Source organism: Miniopterus schreibersii, assembly GCF_964146895.1.
Source record: "Miniopterus schreibersii genome assembly, chromosome: 12".
Lineage (NCBI taxonomy): Eukaryota > Metazoa > Chordata > Mammalia > Chiroptera > Miniopteridae > Miniopterus > Miniopterus schreibersii.
In genome coordinates, this window is record NC_138112.1 from 35,841,671 (window position 1) to 35,854,582 (window position 12,912).

At 40.9% G+C, this 12,912-nt stretch overlaps 1 protein-coding gene across 3 annotated transcripts in view; it reads left to right on the top strand.

Annotated features, from left to right (window-relative positions):
- Positions 1-12,912, top strand: part of FAM168A (family with sequence similarity 168 member A) — a 129,640-nt gene that overhangs the window by 80,602 nt on the left and 36,126 nt on the right. For all 3 annotated transcript variants that reach the window (XM_081155689.1, XM_081155690.1, XM_081155691.1), the window contains exon 2: positions 4,378-4,465. In XM_081155689.1, the coding sequence (XP_081011815.1) occupies positions 4,396-4,465 (70 nt within the window). In that variant the 5' untranslated portion in view covers positions 4,378-4,395. The remainder of the gene's footprint in view (positions 1-4,377; positions 4,466-12,912) is intronic.

Sequence of the window (12,912 nt, forward strand, 5' to 3'; positions counted from 1 at the left end):
TATTATAGGTGATTCAGATTTCTCCCCCACTGGTGGGGGTGGGGTGTTGCTGCCTTTTTTGATAATTTAGTGACTTGCTTAGACTATCCTATAGTGTCTGTCTCCTTTGCAGTGTGACTATTCTTGTCTGTTTGGTGTTTTTTTAAACCATGCATATTTATTGAATTATTTAACATACAAGTAGTTTATTCTGGTCATATTTTTAAATTATTATTTTCATTTTTAAACTTGGCTTCCTAAAGGCCACCCTTGGGTAAACAGACTAGTGGTCAGACACTGATTGACTTTAACCCTAGGCCAGGAAGTCTTCTATCCTTTGCTGACGGATCTGTTTGTCTTTGGGGGAATGCCTTCAAAGTTCAGGCAATTTACAGTTCTTCTACCTTTACTTTCAGTGTATTCAAGGCCTTATATTCACATAGGCTTAGCAGATAGCTGGACCCTCTCAAGTTTCTCCTTAGCAGTGTGAAGCCTTATAGACCACCAGGTCTTATCAAGACCCACTAGGGCTGTTTTGTCCCCAGAACTCCCTTTTAAATTTCTGGCTTATCTGCAGCTCTTTTGCCTGCCCTAACTAGTACTTTGACTTTAGGCTAGCTACAGTAGTGGCCTTCCTGGATTATTCACTGTCGTTCCCCTGACCGTCCCTCTATTGTTTTTGACAGTGACTCTGGGCAACATCCAGAGAAGATTTTCTATGCGTGGCTTGAAATTAACTCAGCCCACTCTGACAGCCATTGCATGCCTTGATGGAATTACCCTCAGGGAGCTGGATGGTGGGGGTAATGGGCAGCCCCAGGCTAAAAGTTCACAGATTTTCACTGTTCTTAATATTGTTCAGTAACTTTTCTTGAACAAACATGTCTCAATTTCATGTATGCTTTTGGCTAATTTTCGGAGGCCTGGAATGTTTGTTGTTTTTTTTTTGACAGTTGTTGCTTTTTGGGGAGAGGGTTTGCTAAGCAGGTTAGGTGTTCCAGAAGGTCTTTCTCCTTGTATTATTCTTGGCCTTGTTGTTTTTATTTAACCCTTAAAATTCCCCAGCTAGACCACAACCTCCTTTGGGCAGACACTGTCTTTCTCTTTTCCCTACAGTTTGTATCCCAATATACATTAAACCTTTGAGCTTTAATTTATTTATCTGTCAAATGAAATTAATAACCGTTGAATTGCTTACTTCAAAGGATCAGGTTTGAAATAGTGGTTAAAATCTCATTATAAACTATAAGCACTTTTAAATGGTAAAAATTTTGGAAAAGCTCTAAAGTAGTTTGTAAACTACGCAAACAACACTAATTTTAAATACTGCAACCTGTTGTGTATATGATATTTCCAAGTATCACTTTCTGTCATTTTATGCTTGTAGGTTTTGCTGTTGATTTGAAATAGTTCAGGTATTTTTGAGGGCAGCAGGCAGGCCACTTGCAAAACAGTCTGGGAATGAAAGCCAGCTAGCTCCATCTGGAGGGAAGTCTTTAGCATCTCTTGACTGTTTTCCTTGTCATAAGTCATGCTGTCTGACTCACTACTGCTTGTTTTGCCTAAGATGAGCTATCAGTGGAGGCTTCTCTGGACATTTCACGCCACCATTATCTTTCATCTGGATTATTTCAATAGCATCCTCACTGATCTCCCTGCTCTTGCCTTCCTGCCATCTGATCTCAGCTCAACAGTAAAATGAAGTCAAAATAAAAATAAAAGAAAACAAACAAAAACTTTAAAAAATGAAGGCAAATCCTGTCACTCTTCTGCTCAAAACACTCCAGTGGCTTCCTATCTCACGTGAATTAGAAAGCAAAGCCCTTATTTGGCCTGTGAGGCCCTGCATGATTTGGCCCTCATTACCTAGCTGATCTCACGGCCTACTCTTTTCTCCTTTGTTCACTGCTCTCCAGCTAAACTGGCCTCCATGCCATATTTCACACATGCTTCCACTTCGGAACACGTTTGCCTTTGCTTTTTTCTCTCCTTGGACAGTTTCCTTTCAGAGTTCTTCACATCCTTCCCAACACTTTCTATTATCTGTGGGTTTTTTTAATAATAGCCATCCTAGTGTGTGTGAAGTGGTATCTCATTATGGGTTTAAAACATTTTCTTAAATTTGTTTATTGATTTGAGAGAGAGAGAGGGGAAGCGATTGAGAGAGATTTGTTGTTCTGCTTACTTATGCATTCCTTGGTTGCTTCTTCTATTGGCCATGATCAGGAATTGAACCTGCAACCCTGGTATATTGGGATGATACTCTAACCAGCTGAGCTACCCGGCGAGGGCCTCATTGTGGTTTTGATTTGTATTTTTTCATGTGCTTATTGGCCATTTATATAACTTCATTGAAGAAATGTATGTTCAGTCTTGGCCTGTGGTCCTACATTTGGTATGTCGCAGTTCCGGGATTTGAACCTAAGTCTGCCTGATCATAGAGCTTATAATCTTCCTACTTGTTTTTATCTGGCCCAGAAACTGTTAACAGTGTGTGGATTCTGTTTTAAAAGGCTGACCTTCCCTTGAAAGCCAGAAACCCTGTCTGCTGGCAAGCAGCTTCCCCCAAGTGACTGTCATATTCTTATTCCAAATTTTGAGCCCCTGGCAGACCTCATTTCTGTCAGTCATTAGCCTGGATTGGAATCGATGCTGTTGTGGAGTGCTGCCCAGGCGTGATCTCCTTCTGAGACTGTGGCCCTTATTTTGGAGCAGCAGGAGACCAGTTTCAAAGCTGATGAGTTTCTTTGGTTATGAAAAGCAATTTCATACTTTGTCCAATCAGCAAAATAGAGAACCTTCTCAGTGGGAGAGTGCTCATATGTTTTTAGGGCCAGTTGTGCTGCTTATTAGCATTTTAACAGTCTTCCTTACCCTGGCTTATTTAGCAGAGAACTGGTTGGCTAGGGAAAGTGTACTGGTAGTCTTTTGTGTTATTACATCATCATCAGTTACATCTGCATGTCACTTTACATTTGCAATGTAACATCTGTGATCTCTCTTAATTCTCTCAGTACCCTGTCAAGAGGGTGCTTATATTTAGAGAGATAGTGTTAGTTGGCTGTATTGTTGGATAACCCTGGCTGTAACAATATTTTTTCCTTAAGTTGTGCTGAAATATATGTCTCCGAACTTTCATCCCCAAATTGTTCTAGTTTCACTTTTGTCAAGTTGTGGTAGTTTAATGTAGCCTGTTGCCCTGGGGTGGTTTGCCATGTCTGCGCATTAGGTACATTTCTGAAAGTTCTGCCCTCAGAAATTGACCAGTGCCATCTTCCTCTTTGCCTCTTTGACCACCTCAGTTTCCTCTCCTTGAGAATCCATCTTTTCTCTACCTCTCATTACAGAACCCTGGACAGACTAATTAATCGCAGAGCAATTGTCATCAAGCCAGCTGTTAACTGCTTGTCTTCAACATTTGACTGTTTCCTATCCTGAGGTGGTACAGGAAAAGTTAATGATCTAAAAAAATTGCCCATCTATCATGTGAACCTAGTTAGGAGGGAATTATTTGGTTTTTATGAAGTGTAAATAATATGTTTGGAGACACGTTTTCAAACATGTGTTGGCATATGTGTCAAAGATGGTTCCCTAAACAGGGTGGGACAAATTGACTGGCTAATAGAGCTTAATGGCAGATTTTCCGTTAATCAGAATGGAGAATGTGCTTCATTAAGATAATTAACAGAGCACTTGTGCAGGTGGTACTTGTTTCGCACGAATTTCCAAGTTTATTTCTTTGCCTTGAATGAATTTTGAAAGAGGCCTTGGCTGTGTTTCCTTGTTTGCATTAAAATGATCAGTGGAAATAGACTCCACCCTCGTCCCTTTTTCCCAAAGCTGTTGTAAGTAGTATCTTGTCTTCTGTAGGTGCAAAGGACAAGCCACTAGTGACTTGGGTGAGACACTTGCTACTCTTCCTTCTAGTAGTCCGTGTGGTCATCGTCAGGTACTTGGGCTCCCCTGGGGAACAGAAGTGTATCCTTTCCAAGCTCCTGGATTAGCATCCTTAGGATTAGAAAGGACCTCGGAGAGGTGAAACGAACTGATTTTACATCAGGACATTGAAGACCAGAGAGGGGAAGTGACTTGGCCTTGTCACACAGTATGCTAGTGACAGAGTCGTCTGGGAGAGTGGGACTAGTACAGACTGAGAGCCAACCGCCTGGGTTGATGTTAGGCAAGTTTTATCACCTCTCTGCTTCCCGATATCGTCATCTGAATAGTAGGAAAAGTGTCTAGCATAGGGCCAAGTACAAACAAATGGCTTTTTGTTTAGTCTTCTTTCTACTATACCATTTGCTTCTCTGAGTATAAACTAAAGATTATGGGGAGAAAGCTGATGTCAGGGAGAATGAGCAATTAATAATCAATGTTCTTTTCTTTGTTTCTCTGTAGGATCCTCAGTCTTCCACAATGAACCCTGTTTATAGCCCCGTGCAGCCTGGGGCTCCCTATGGCAACCCTAAGAACATGGCTTACACAGGTGAGTGCTGTGAGAATTGCTCTTATTTTGAGAAATGGTGGTTAAGGGCATTACCAAACAAATTGCTTAATGACTTTTGGTAAAGCTTGTAAACTTGTAGAAGGGAGACATGTCTGGGGTCCAGTAGAGATGGAAATCACATCATTGAGAATAAGGCTTACTGAATTGTCAACTAGGAGAAAGGAAGGGAGATAATGTTTATTTGTTGAGTACCTACCACGGACCTGGCCCTGTGCTAGGCACTTTAATCTTTTTTTTTTTTTTAAAATCTTCACTCGAGGATATGTTTCTCTTGATTTTGAGAGAGAGAGAGAAACAATGATGTGAGAAAGAAACTCAGTCAGTTGCCTCCTGTATGTGCCCTGACCAGGGATTGAACCCGCAACCTTTTGGTACATGTCATGACACTCCAACCAACTAAACCACCTAGTCAGGGCTGGGCACTTTAATCTTAAAGCATTTCTGCACCGTACAGCTTATCATCACCCGTCTTACAGATGAGAAAATCATAGTCACAATAAGAGGCTACAATACCATACAAAAATAGATATTTGAACCCAGGTCTGCTGATTGTGAAGGCTGATTTTTTCCCACCTGAACTGCATACCAAACTGTTTCCTACTTCTCTGCCTTGGTGTATGTTGTCCTTCTGTCTGGAATGCCATTGTCTCCTGACAGCTCCACCTTATCCGAATTCAGCTTGGGGTTCAGACAGCACTTTTCCAGGAAGCAGTCCCTCCCTTACAATGGCCTTAGGCAAGTTTTTAAACCTTCCAGAGTCTCAGTGTTCTCACTATAAAATGAGAGCAATAGTATTACTCTATTTCATAGGACTGCTGTAAGGATTTAATGAGCTAGTGCAAAGCACTCAGCATATAATATCTGGTACAAAGTAAGTGCTTAATAATGGTTGTTATGATTGACAAATAAAGATGGGTAGGATGTATGGTAGTGGAAGTGAATGAGAAAATGTATGTAATTTGCTACCATGGTGCTTAGCATATCATCAGCTTTCAAAAATACCATGAATTTAATAGAAGGTGAAGGTAACAGAATGACCAAGCACACGGAGGTAAGAAGGTATGGTCAGGGTACAGTCAATATTTGTGATTTGCTGCAGTAAAGAGTAGAAAAGGGGAAAAGTGGGAGATGAGGCTCAGAAAGTAGATTAATAATGGTCTTGGTGGCAGGGATCTCAGGGAACTCCTGGGTTGTTCCAAACTTTGTTCTATAAGAGAGAGCACTAGGGGGTGCTTCAGAAATTCCTCAGATATATTATTTGATTTAACAAATATTTAGAACTATTTTTATAAAGCACACATACACATAAGATGACCAGTGTGTTATCTTAAGCTTCTGAGAATGCATATTAATTTTAAAAAACTGCTAACATTTATAGCTGCTTACTTGTAAATCAGGATTTCTCAATGCTCCTAAATAACATTCAGAAATATATTGGCGGTTAAGCCTGATATTGTTGTAAGCTGTGGGAAACAGCACTGGATGTTAGTCCAGTGGGTTCACACCGGACTTGAGTTCAGCAACCTTGCTACTTGGGTTCTGGCTAGGAGAGAATTCAGAGCCAAGACCCAAACTATAAGATAACATTTATTTGGTAAATCACAGAGGTAGAAGAATAAATTCCTAGAAGAAATAGGCTTAGGAAACAAGTTATAAAGGCAAAGAAAGGTCCCTTGGAGCTTGGGAGTGTGGAAGCTAATGCTAATGTGTGGGCCGGGGTGGGGGTGGGGGTGTGTGGGGGTGTGTGGTTTAGGCATGTTCCCAGGAGGGAGAGCGCACTGGGTCCTCCATCCTAATGGTTTTAAGGGAGAAGATCTTAGGGGAGGTCCCAGGGGAAGATTTTAATAGAATATTCAGCAGTTTTCCAGGTATGTTCTTTCAGAATAGTGGTCTCCACGGATTGATTGGTCAGTGCCAGGGCGGGGGAGGCATTATTTAGTGCAGCTGGTCCTGAGGTCAGCTGTGGCTGGTTTTGTTGCTTTTCTGGGCCTGGAGCTAAAACACAACTGAGGCCTAAATGTTATCTCTAGGGAGGAAAGGTCAGGGGGTTTAAATTGCTTGACCAGAGATATGTTCGTGGAGGAAAGGCCACCCTGGGGATGAGGTCCCACCCCACAATTGTTCTTTGCTAGGCATCAGGGTTTTCCACCCTGATGACCTTCTGTCCTTGGCCCATTGTCCTTGCTCTGCTCATGGCTAACTGCCTGTCACAATATCATTATAGCTGTCATCACTAACTTTTAATTTCTTATGTTAGTGTTTATCACAATAGCTTTATTATCCCAATTTTGCCTTAATGGTAAACATTTTCTCTTTGAACTTCTGTATGTTTATTCTAGTAAAATGAATTCCAGTAATCAGGACCCGTTGGGCAGAACCCCATACCTCACTAGCTCAGGGAGCCTGTTGCTGTTTCCCTTTCCAGGTCAGAGTGTTCCAGCAACCTAAGTTCCTTTGCCAGAAGAGGACTGGCTGGTTTGGCAGACAAAGCCCAGAGTCCTGTGGGTTTCCTGTGATTCTGGCTGCCTTCATTCTTACTGAATTGCTAAACTTGAGAAAGAAGAAAACAGTTGCATTTATCTATTTATTTGCACAAAGAAGATTAAGCAGTGTGATACATTGGAAAGGGAACAGACCTTGTCTCTGCATGACACATAGTAGAATTTGGTAAATGTGTTCTGATTGAATGAACAACAGCCAGGTTCAAATCCCAGCTCTGTCAGATAATAGCTAGGTGACTTTGGACAAGTTGCTAAACCTCCCTAAATTTAATTTTTCTTTTATAAGTGGGGATAATATAACCTGTTTTATAGGATAGTTGTGAGAATTAAATGAGATAATTAGTACCTCACTGGAGGAAGAGAGGAAGGGTTGCCTTTGTTTCTACTAATCACCAAGAAATAGAAGCCTGGAACTGTGTTTTAAGTTAATTTCTCTGCTGGAGAGTCTAGGACCACATAGGTAGTATAAACTCCACACCACTAGAATAAATTCAGTCTTCACACAAGCCAAAGTTCAAATTTTTAGGGAAACTTTTCTTTTTTAACCTAAGCTTCCTGTTGTCTCTTTGTACTTTTGAGCCAGTTTATTTACTTATTTTTAACTGACAATATGATTTCCTCTAAGGTCCCATCTTTACACAGGGGAATTTGAGTTCCAATTCACGGCCTCTCCAAGGCCAAGGCCTCATCTCCCACCCTCTGTGACTTGAAAAGCAAGCCCCTTGATTGCCCAGACAAAAAGCCTTCCCAGATCAGTCCAATGCCAGCTCACTATGAGAGTTCCTGATTTTTCGTTTTCTCTACATTTTTGTCTCCTGGAGATTTCTTTCTCCTTCTTAAAATCTCAACTCTGTCTATGTTCGTTATGTAATATAAAGTATTTGTTAAACTTTATCAAAGGTTTCTGTGTATTACGTAGTAGGCAGATTTTCAGGTTATCTCTTCCTTCACATTGCTGGATATAGAAGATCCACATGGGATAATTTGTAAACAAATGCCAAATACAATGCATTAGAATAAACATTTATTGTTAGTAACGGTTATGTTCAAAAGTATTTGACAATCACATGCTAGGTAATTCATATATATACTAATTTTAATCTTATTAATCATAAACCCTGTAGTACATTTCCTTTACAGTTAAAGAAACTGGTAGTTTAATTCAGGTCATATGACGTGGCCAGTGTATACAATGGCTTTTAAAGGATGAGGAAAGATTTGAACTTGGCTCTTTATGATTTCAAAGTATATGCGCTTTCTATTATAGCAAGCAGATCTGTCTTAAATTGTGTGCTCCTTTCACTGCTCCCAGTGATAAACTAGGGAAGAGGGTTATCTTTTCAGTTTCTAGGTGCCACCTCACCTTTGAGGAGTTAGAAGCCTGATCCTGACCAGCAGTCCCTCCATGGACTCCACATGTAAGGAGACAATTATAGTACACCAAGATAAGTGCTATCTCAGAAGGATGTGCCACTATATTCCAAGAACCTAACATAATAAATAGATGTACAAATTGCTGTGGAAACATGGTGGGTATAGGGGAGGGGAGAAACCTCAACTCTATCAGGTTGGTGTTGGGAAAAGCCTCTGGGAAGTCAAACATGGGACTAGGTCTTGAAGCATGAAGTAGATGTCTTAGCTTGAGTTCTGGTTCTGCTACTAATGACTGCAAGATACTGGGCAAATCCTGCCATATCACTTTTGCCTTCATCTTGCCAACATTCAGGCTGTATGTTTTTTATTTTATTTTTAATTTCTTTTTTCTTTTCTTTTTTTTGGCTGTGAGTTGTTTAACAATTTCCCTTTCAGCTCTTCACATTCTGGATATTATACATTTTTGTTAGGTCTCTTTTGTTACAAAACAACTGGCTAACTCGTTCCCTTAACCTGTTTCTTTTGTTTCTTCTTGAACACTGTTTTCCTTGTACCTTTTTGGAATCCCTGGTATTAAAGAAGGGTTCAGAAACAGGGAAGATGAGGTAAGCTTAGAACCCTTTCCTGCTGTGATAGTACCTTCTGTCAGCCCTAGGCGTCTTGCCCTAGAGCTAACATTCTTGGGCAAGATCAGTAGGAAACCATGAAAGTCTTTTCACAAGTATCCTCCTATGAAAGGGCAGGTATAGCCATAGCCACCACCAGTGAGTTCCCTTTTCTTGCTAAATACGCTCATGCAGTTTAATTTAGTTTTCTACTAGTTACTTATGATTCTTAGTCAATGAAGATATAATTTAGTGGCCTTGAATATAGCTGCAAACTGATGGGATCTTGATAAAGGACCAGAAGAGCTTTTAGCTATGCTGCATAGATTCTCACTGGAATGATTTTTGTTGCTTAATGTAGTGGGGACAGTGTGTCCCTGCCCCACCCCCCACTTTGAAGTCAGAAGAGTTGAATTTCAGTCCTGACTCTGCCTCTAACTAAAAACTTGAACAAGTCACTTTACTTCCAAGGGCCTCAGTTTTCTCCTTTATAAAGTAGGAAAAATAGCACCTACCCCATCTATCACTTGTTTATGAGACTTTAAGGAGATAATTAATCTCTAAGAGCTTTTTAAGTAAGAGAAAGCTAGTCAGGATGGAGCTGGGTCTGTGATTGGACTGACTGTTCCTATCCTGTAGGTTAACTGCTTGGGCAAGCCAAGGCCCCGGGGGAGGCCAGGAGGTTGATGAGTTTAGCAACTTTACTAGTGCTGAAACTTCTTTGTGTGTTTTGAAGACAACTTCCTGGCATTTTGGGGCAGAATTAACCTGCTACCTGGAGTTCCACTTCCCAAGTAATCCTAGGGTTTGGGGGCAGGAATTGAAGAATTCCAGAGCTTGGAAAAAAAGGATGCCTAGGGAAAGAGGACACCTTCTAATGCCCCATACACTACAGAGTAAGTTTGTTGCTCCTGTGGATGCGTTAATAATAATAGCTATCTATTATTAATAGTAATGGTTGCTATTTGTTGAGCATGCATTGTCAGCCATGCATGGAATTTTGGAAACTTTCCTACCCATGTGTATTTAATATCATTACAGAAGAAATTCATTCCTGGATTGATGGGGGAATAGCCCAGAGCAGGTACTCCAAGGTTAAAATTTATTTGAAATTTATGTCTTATCTTAAAATTCTATTAACATCCCAAGAAAGTGCAGCATATTTATTCACTGCTTTCATGTACCTGTATTGTTTAGTACTTTTAGCGGTTCCTGGCCCAGTTTGAGAACTACATCGTAATTATTTTACTTAATCCTTATTGTCCAAGTGTTAATATATATGGACACAAATTAAGAAAAATGGAAAGACTTGCCCCTGTCACAGAGCCAGAAAGCAGTGGAACCAAAATCAAGTCTAAATTTGGATGTTCCATGCTCTTACCACTGAGCTACATGTAGTCTCTATTATTTGCTGCCTTATAATTGTTTATATTTCTGTAACAGTCATTGCTCTTGTAGGCACTCACTATGTCCTCAGTGCTTAACAAGTGCCTAACACAAAGTAAACTCTCAGTGAATATCGATTGGCCAAATGAATAAATGGCTAAATGATAATGTCTCTAATACTGAAGCCTTTTCAGAGGTCCATAAATATCTGGCAAATTGACCTCAAAGTTTAGAATAAATGCTTTTGTCCTCTAAAGCAGTGAGTCACAGTTAGCTGTAAGCCAGTACTTCCACACAGAAAATGATGATATTTGTAGAGAACTCTGGATAAACAGATAAGGCTGCCCAGGACCTCTTATGCCTCACTTCCTTCCCAGACACCCTAAGAGCTTAAAGAATCAGTATCTCAATTCACCAGTATCCCATTGACAGCTCCTAAGCTACCATGAAGGGTATCTCAGAATTTGGACTTTGTTTCTCTCTTCATCCCCCCACTATACACTCTCATACCCCCTTGCTTCTCCATCCTTTTACCCATTCACTCCTGATCATTACTGTCGTGAGCACAGCTGTATTGTGGCCAAAGCTTGAGAATAATTTTTTAAAGCTTTTTTTTTTTCTTAGTAGCAGCTAAAGTGGTAAGTAGTGTGTGTGTAAACTTAGGGAGATTGGTGAATCTCCACTGTAGGCTTGACCTTTCTTCCAGAGTGTATTGCCTGGAGCTCCCAGGAGAATTTCTCTTCTGAAAATCCACAGGCATTGCCCAGTGTCCTTGAAGCATTTGGAATCTGGTCCTTAAAGAGAAACCTGTACAAACCTGTCACTACTGGCTTCTCGTGGGCGTAGGGGGTATAGGGAGTATTGGAAAGGGTTGTTTTGTTTGTTCATTTGTTTGTTTTTAAAAGGCTGTAAGCAAGATGAATATCATGGTATTGTGAATCTCTTCTTAGAGTTAGAGAGACTTTTCCAACATCTGGAGGTCCCTAAGATCTCAGCAGTGGCTTCTAAGTGTAGGCCTCAGGCCTAGGAATTTGTTAGAAATGCAGATTCTTGGGCCCTACCCCAGATCTATAGAATCGGAAACTCTGGAAGTGGTTCTCAGCAATCTGTGTTTTCACAAGCTCCCTAGATTCTGATGCTCATACCTGTTACTTGGTAATTGTTCAATAAATAGGCTTTCTCTTCTCTCTTAATTCTATGTGCTTGTCTAGGAATCTTTCCTTCATGAGTGTCGTAATTTCTATGGGAAATACCTTTTGAGTTCCAAGCAGCTCTAGAAACAGAGGTCATGGGTCTGGTATGACACATGTGTCAGCTATGATAGGAGCGGCTGGCCCCTTCTCAGACAGATTCTGAGGTCTGTGAGCAGGCAGCTCTAAACCCTGGACACAGGAATAGAAGCTACAGCTTTCAAGAAGATGGCCAACAATACTTTCTTTTTCCTTGCACATCTTAAGAAAACTAAATAATTGTCCCCAAAAATTGGCTTTGAAGGACTCACATTGGGTGAGGTCAAAAGTTGTGATAACTTGAAAATTGCTCAGCTGGTAGGGGAGGTACTTGAATTTAAGTGTCTAAATCAGATTTTTGCTATTACTGTTCTCAGCAGAAAAGAGGCAGAAAAATCAATAGTCGTTGGTCTTGTTTAAGTTACAAAACCACACTTCTTATTACCTCCAAAGGTCTCTGGCTGCCAGAGAGGAGCTTGGGCCTTCACTGTCACCACAAGTGCTATCACGATTATAAGTTTTTGCTGAGTTCCTTGAACTCTGTTGTCTTATGCCTGCAGAGCAGGAAGCCTCGAATCTTTGTGGTACCATGAGATAGGTAGGGGTGAACTGCCAAGACCTGACTCCAGATCTTCCTTCCCTCTTCCCTCCTTAGGGTGGACCCTGAGCTGGGAGAACTGAATTCAGAAATGCAGAGAAGAGGGGTGGGTACTGTATTTAAAAGGGGTAGTCTGTTCCCAGGCAGCTCTGTTGTGATTTAAGATGCTGACAGTCCTGAGTTTCCGTAGGAGCTTGGAGCCTTGAGAAGGAAGGTTGAGTAATTTATATTACTGTGATCATTTTCATCATTTGAGTACCCATTCCCTACCAGATCTAGTGCTAAGTGTTTCTCATATAGCTTAATGGCCAGAACTGCCTAGTTTTGAATCTTAGCTCCACCATCTGATTATTCTATATCACATAAAATGCCTGAAGAGCCTACTTGAAGACTTGACTAATGGTAATTTAAACAAATAAGGGGTCTTATTTTTCTCACATAAAGGAGTCTGGAGGTCAGTGGCAGGTGGCATTTATTTATGGGGTCAGTGATTTCAGGATTAGTGTGCCCTGACTCCTGACTTTTCCCTCTTGATCTAAGATGGCTACTATAGCTGTAGGCATCATGTTTGTGATCAAGGTAGGAACAAGGGGTGTAGGGGACCGTCGGTAATGTTCATCCTTTTACTAGGAAGGTAAGGCTTTCCCAAAATTCCCTCAGGAGACTTCTGTGTATATGTAATTGGTCAGAACTGGGCCACCTGGCTACTCCTAAGTGCTAGGAAGGCTGGGAA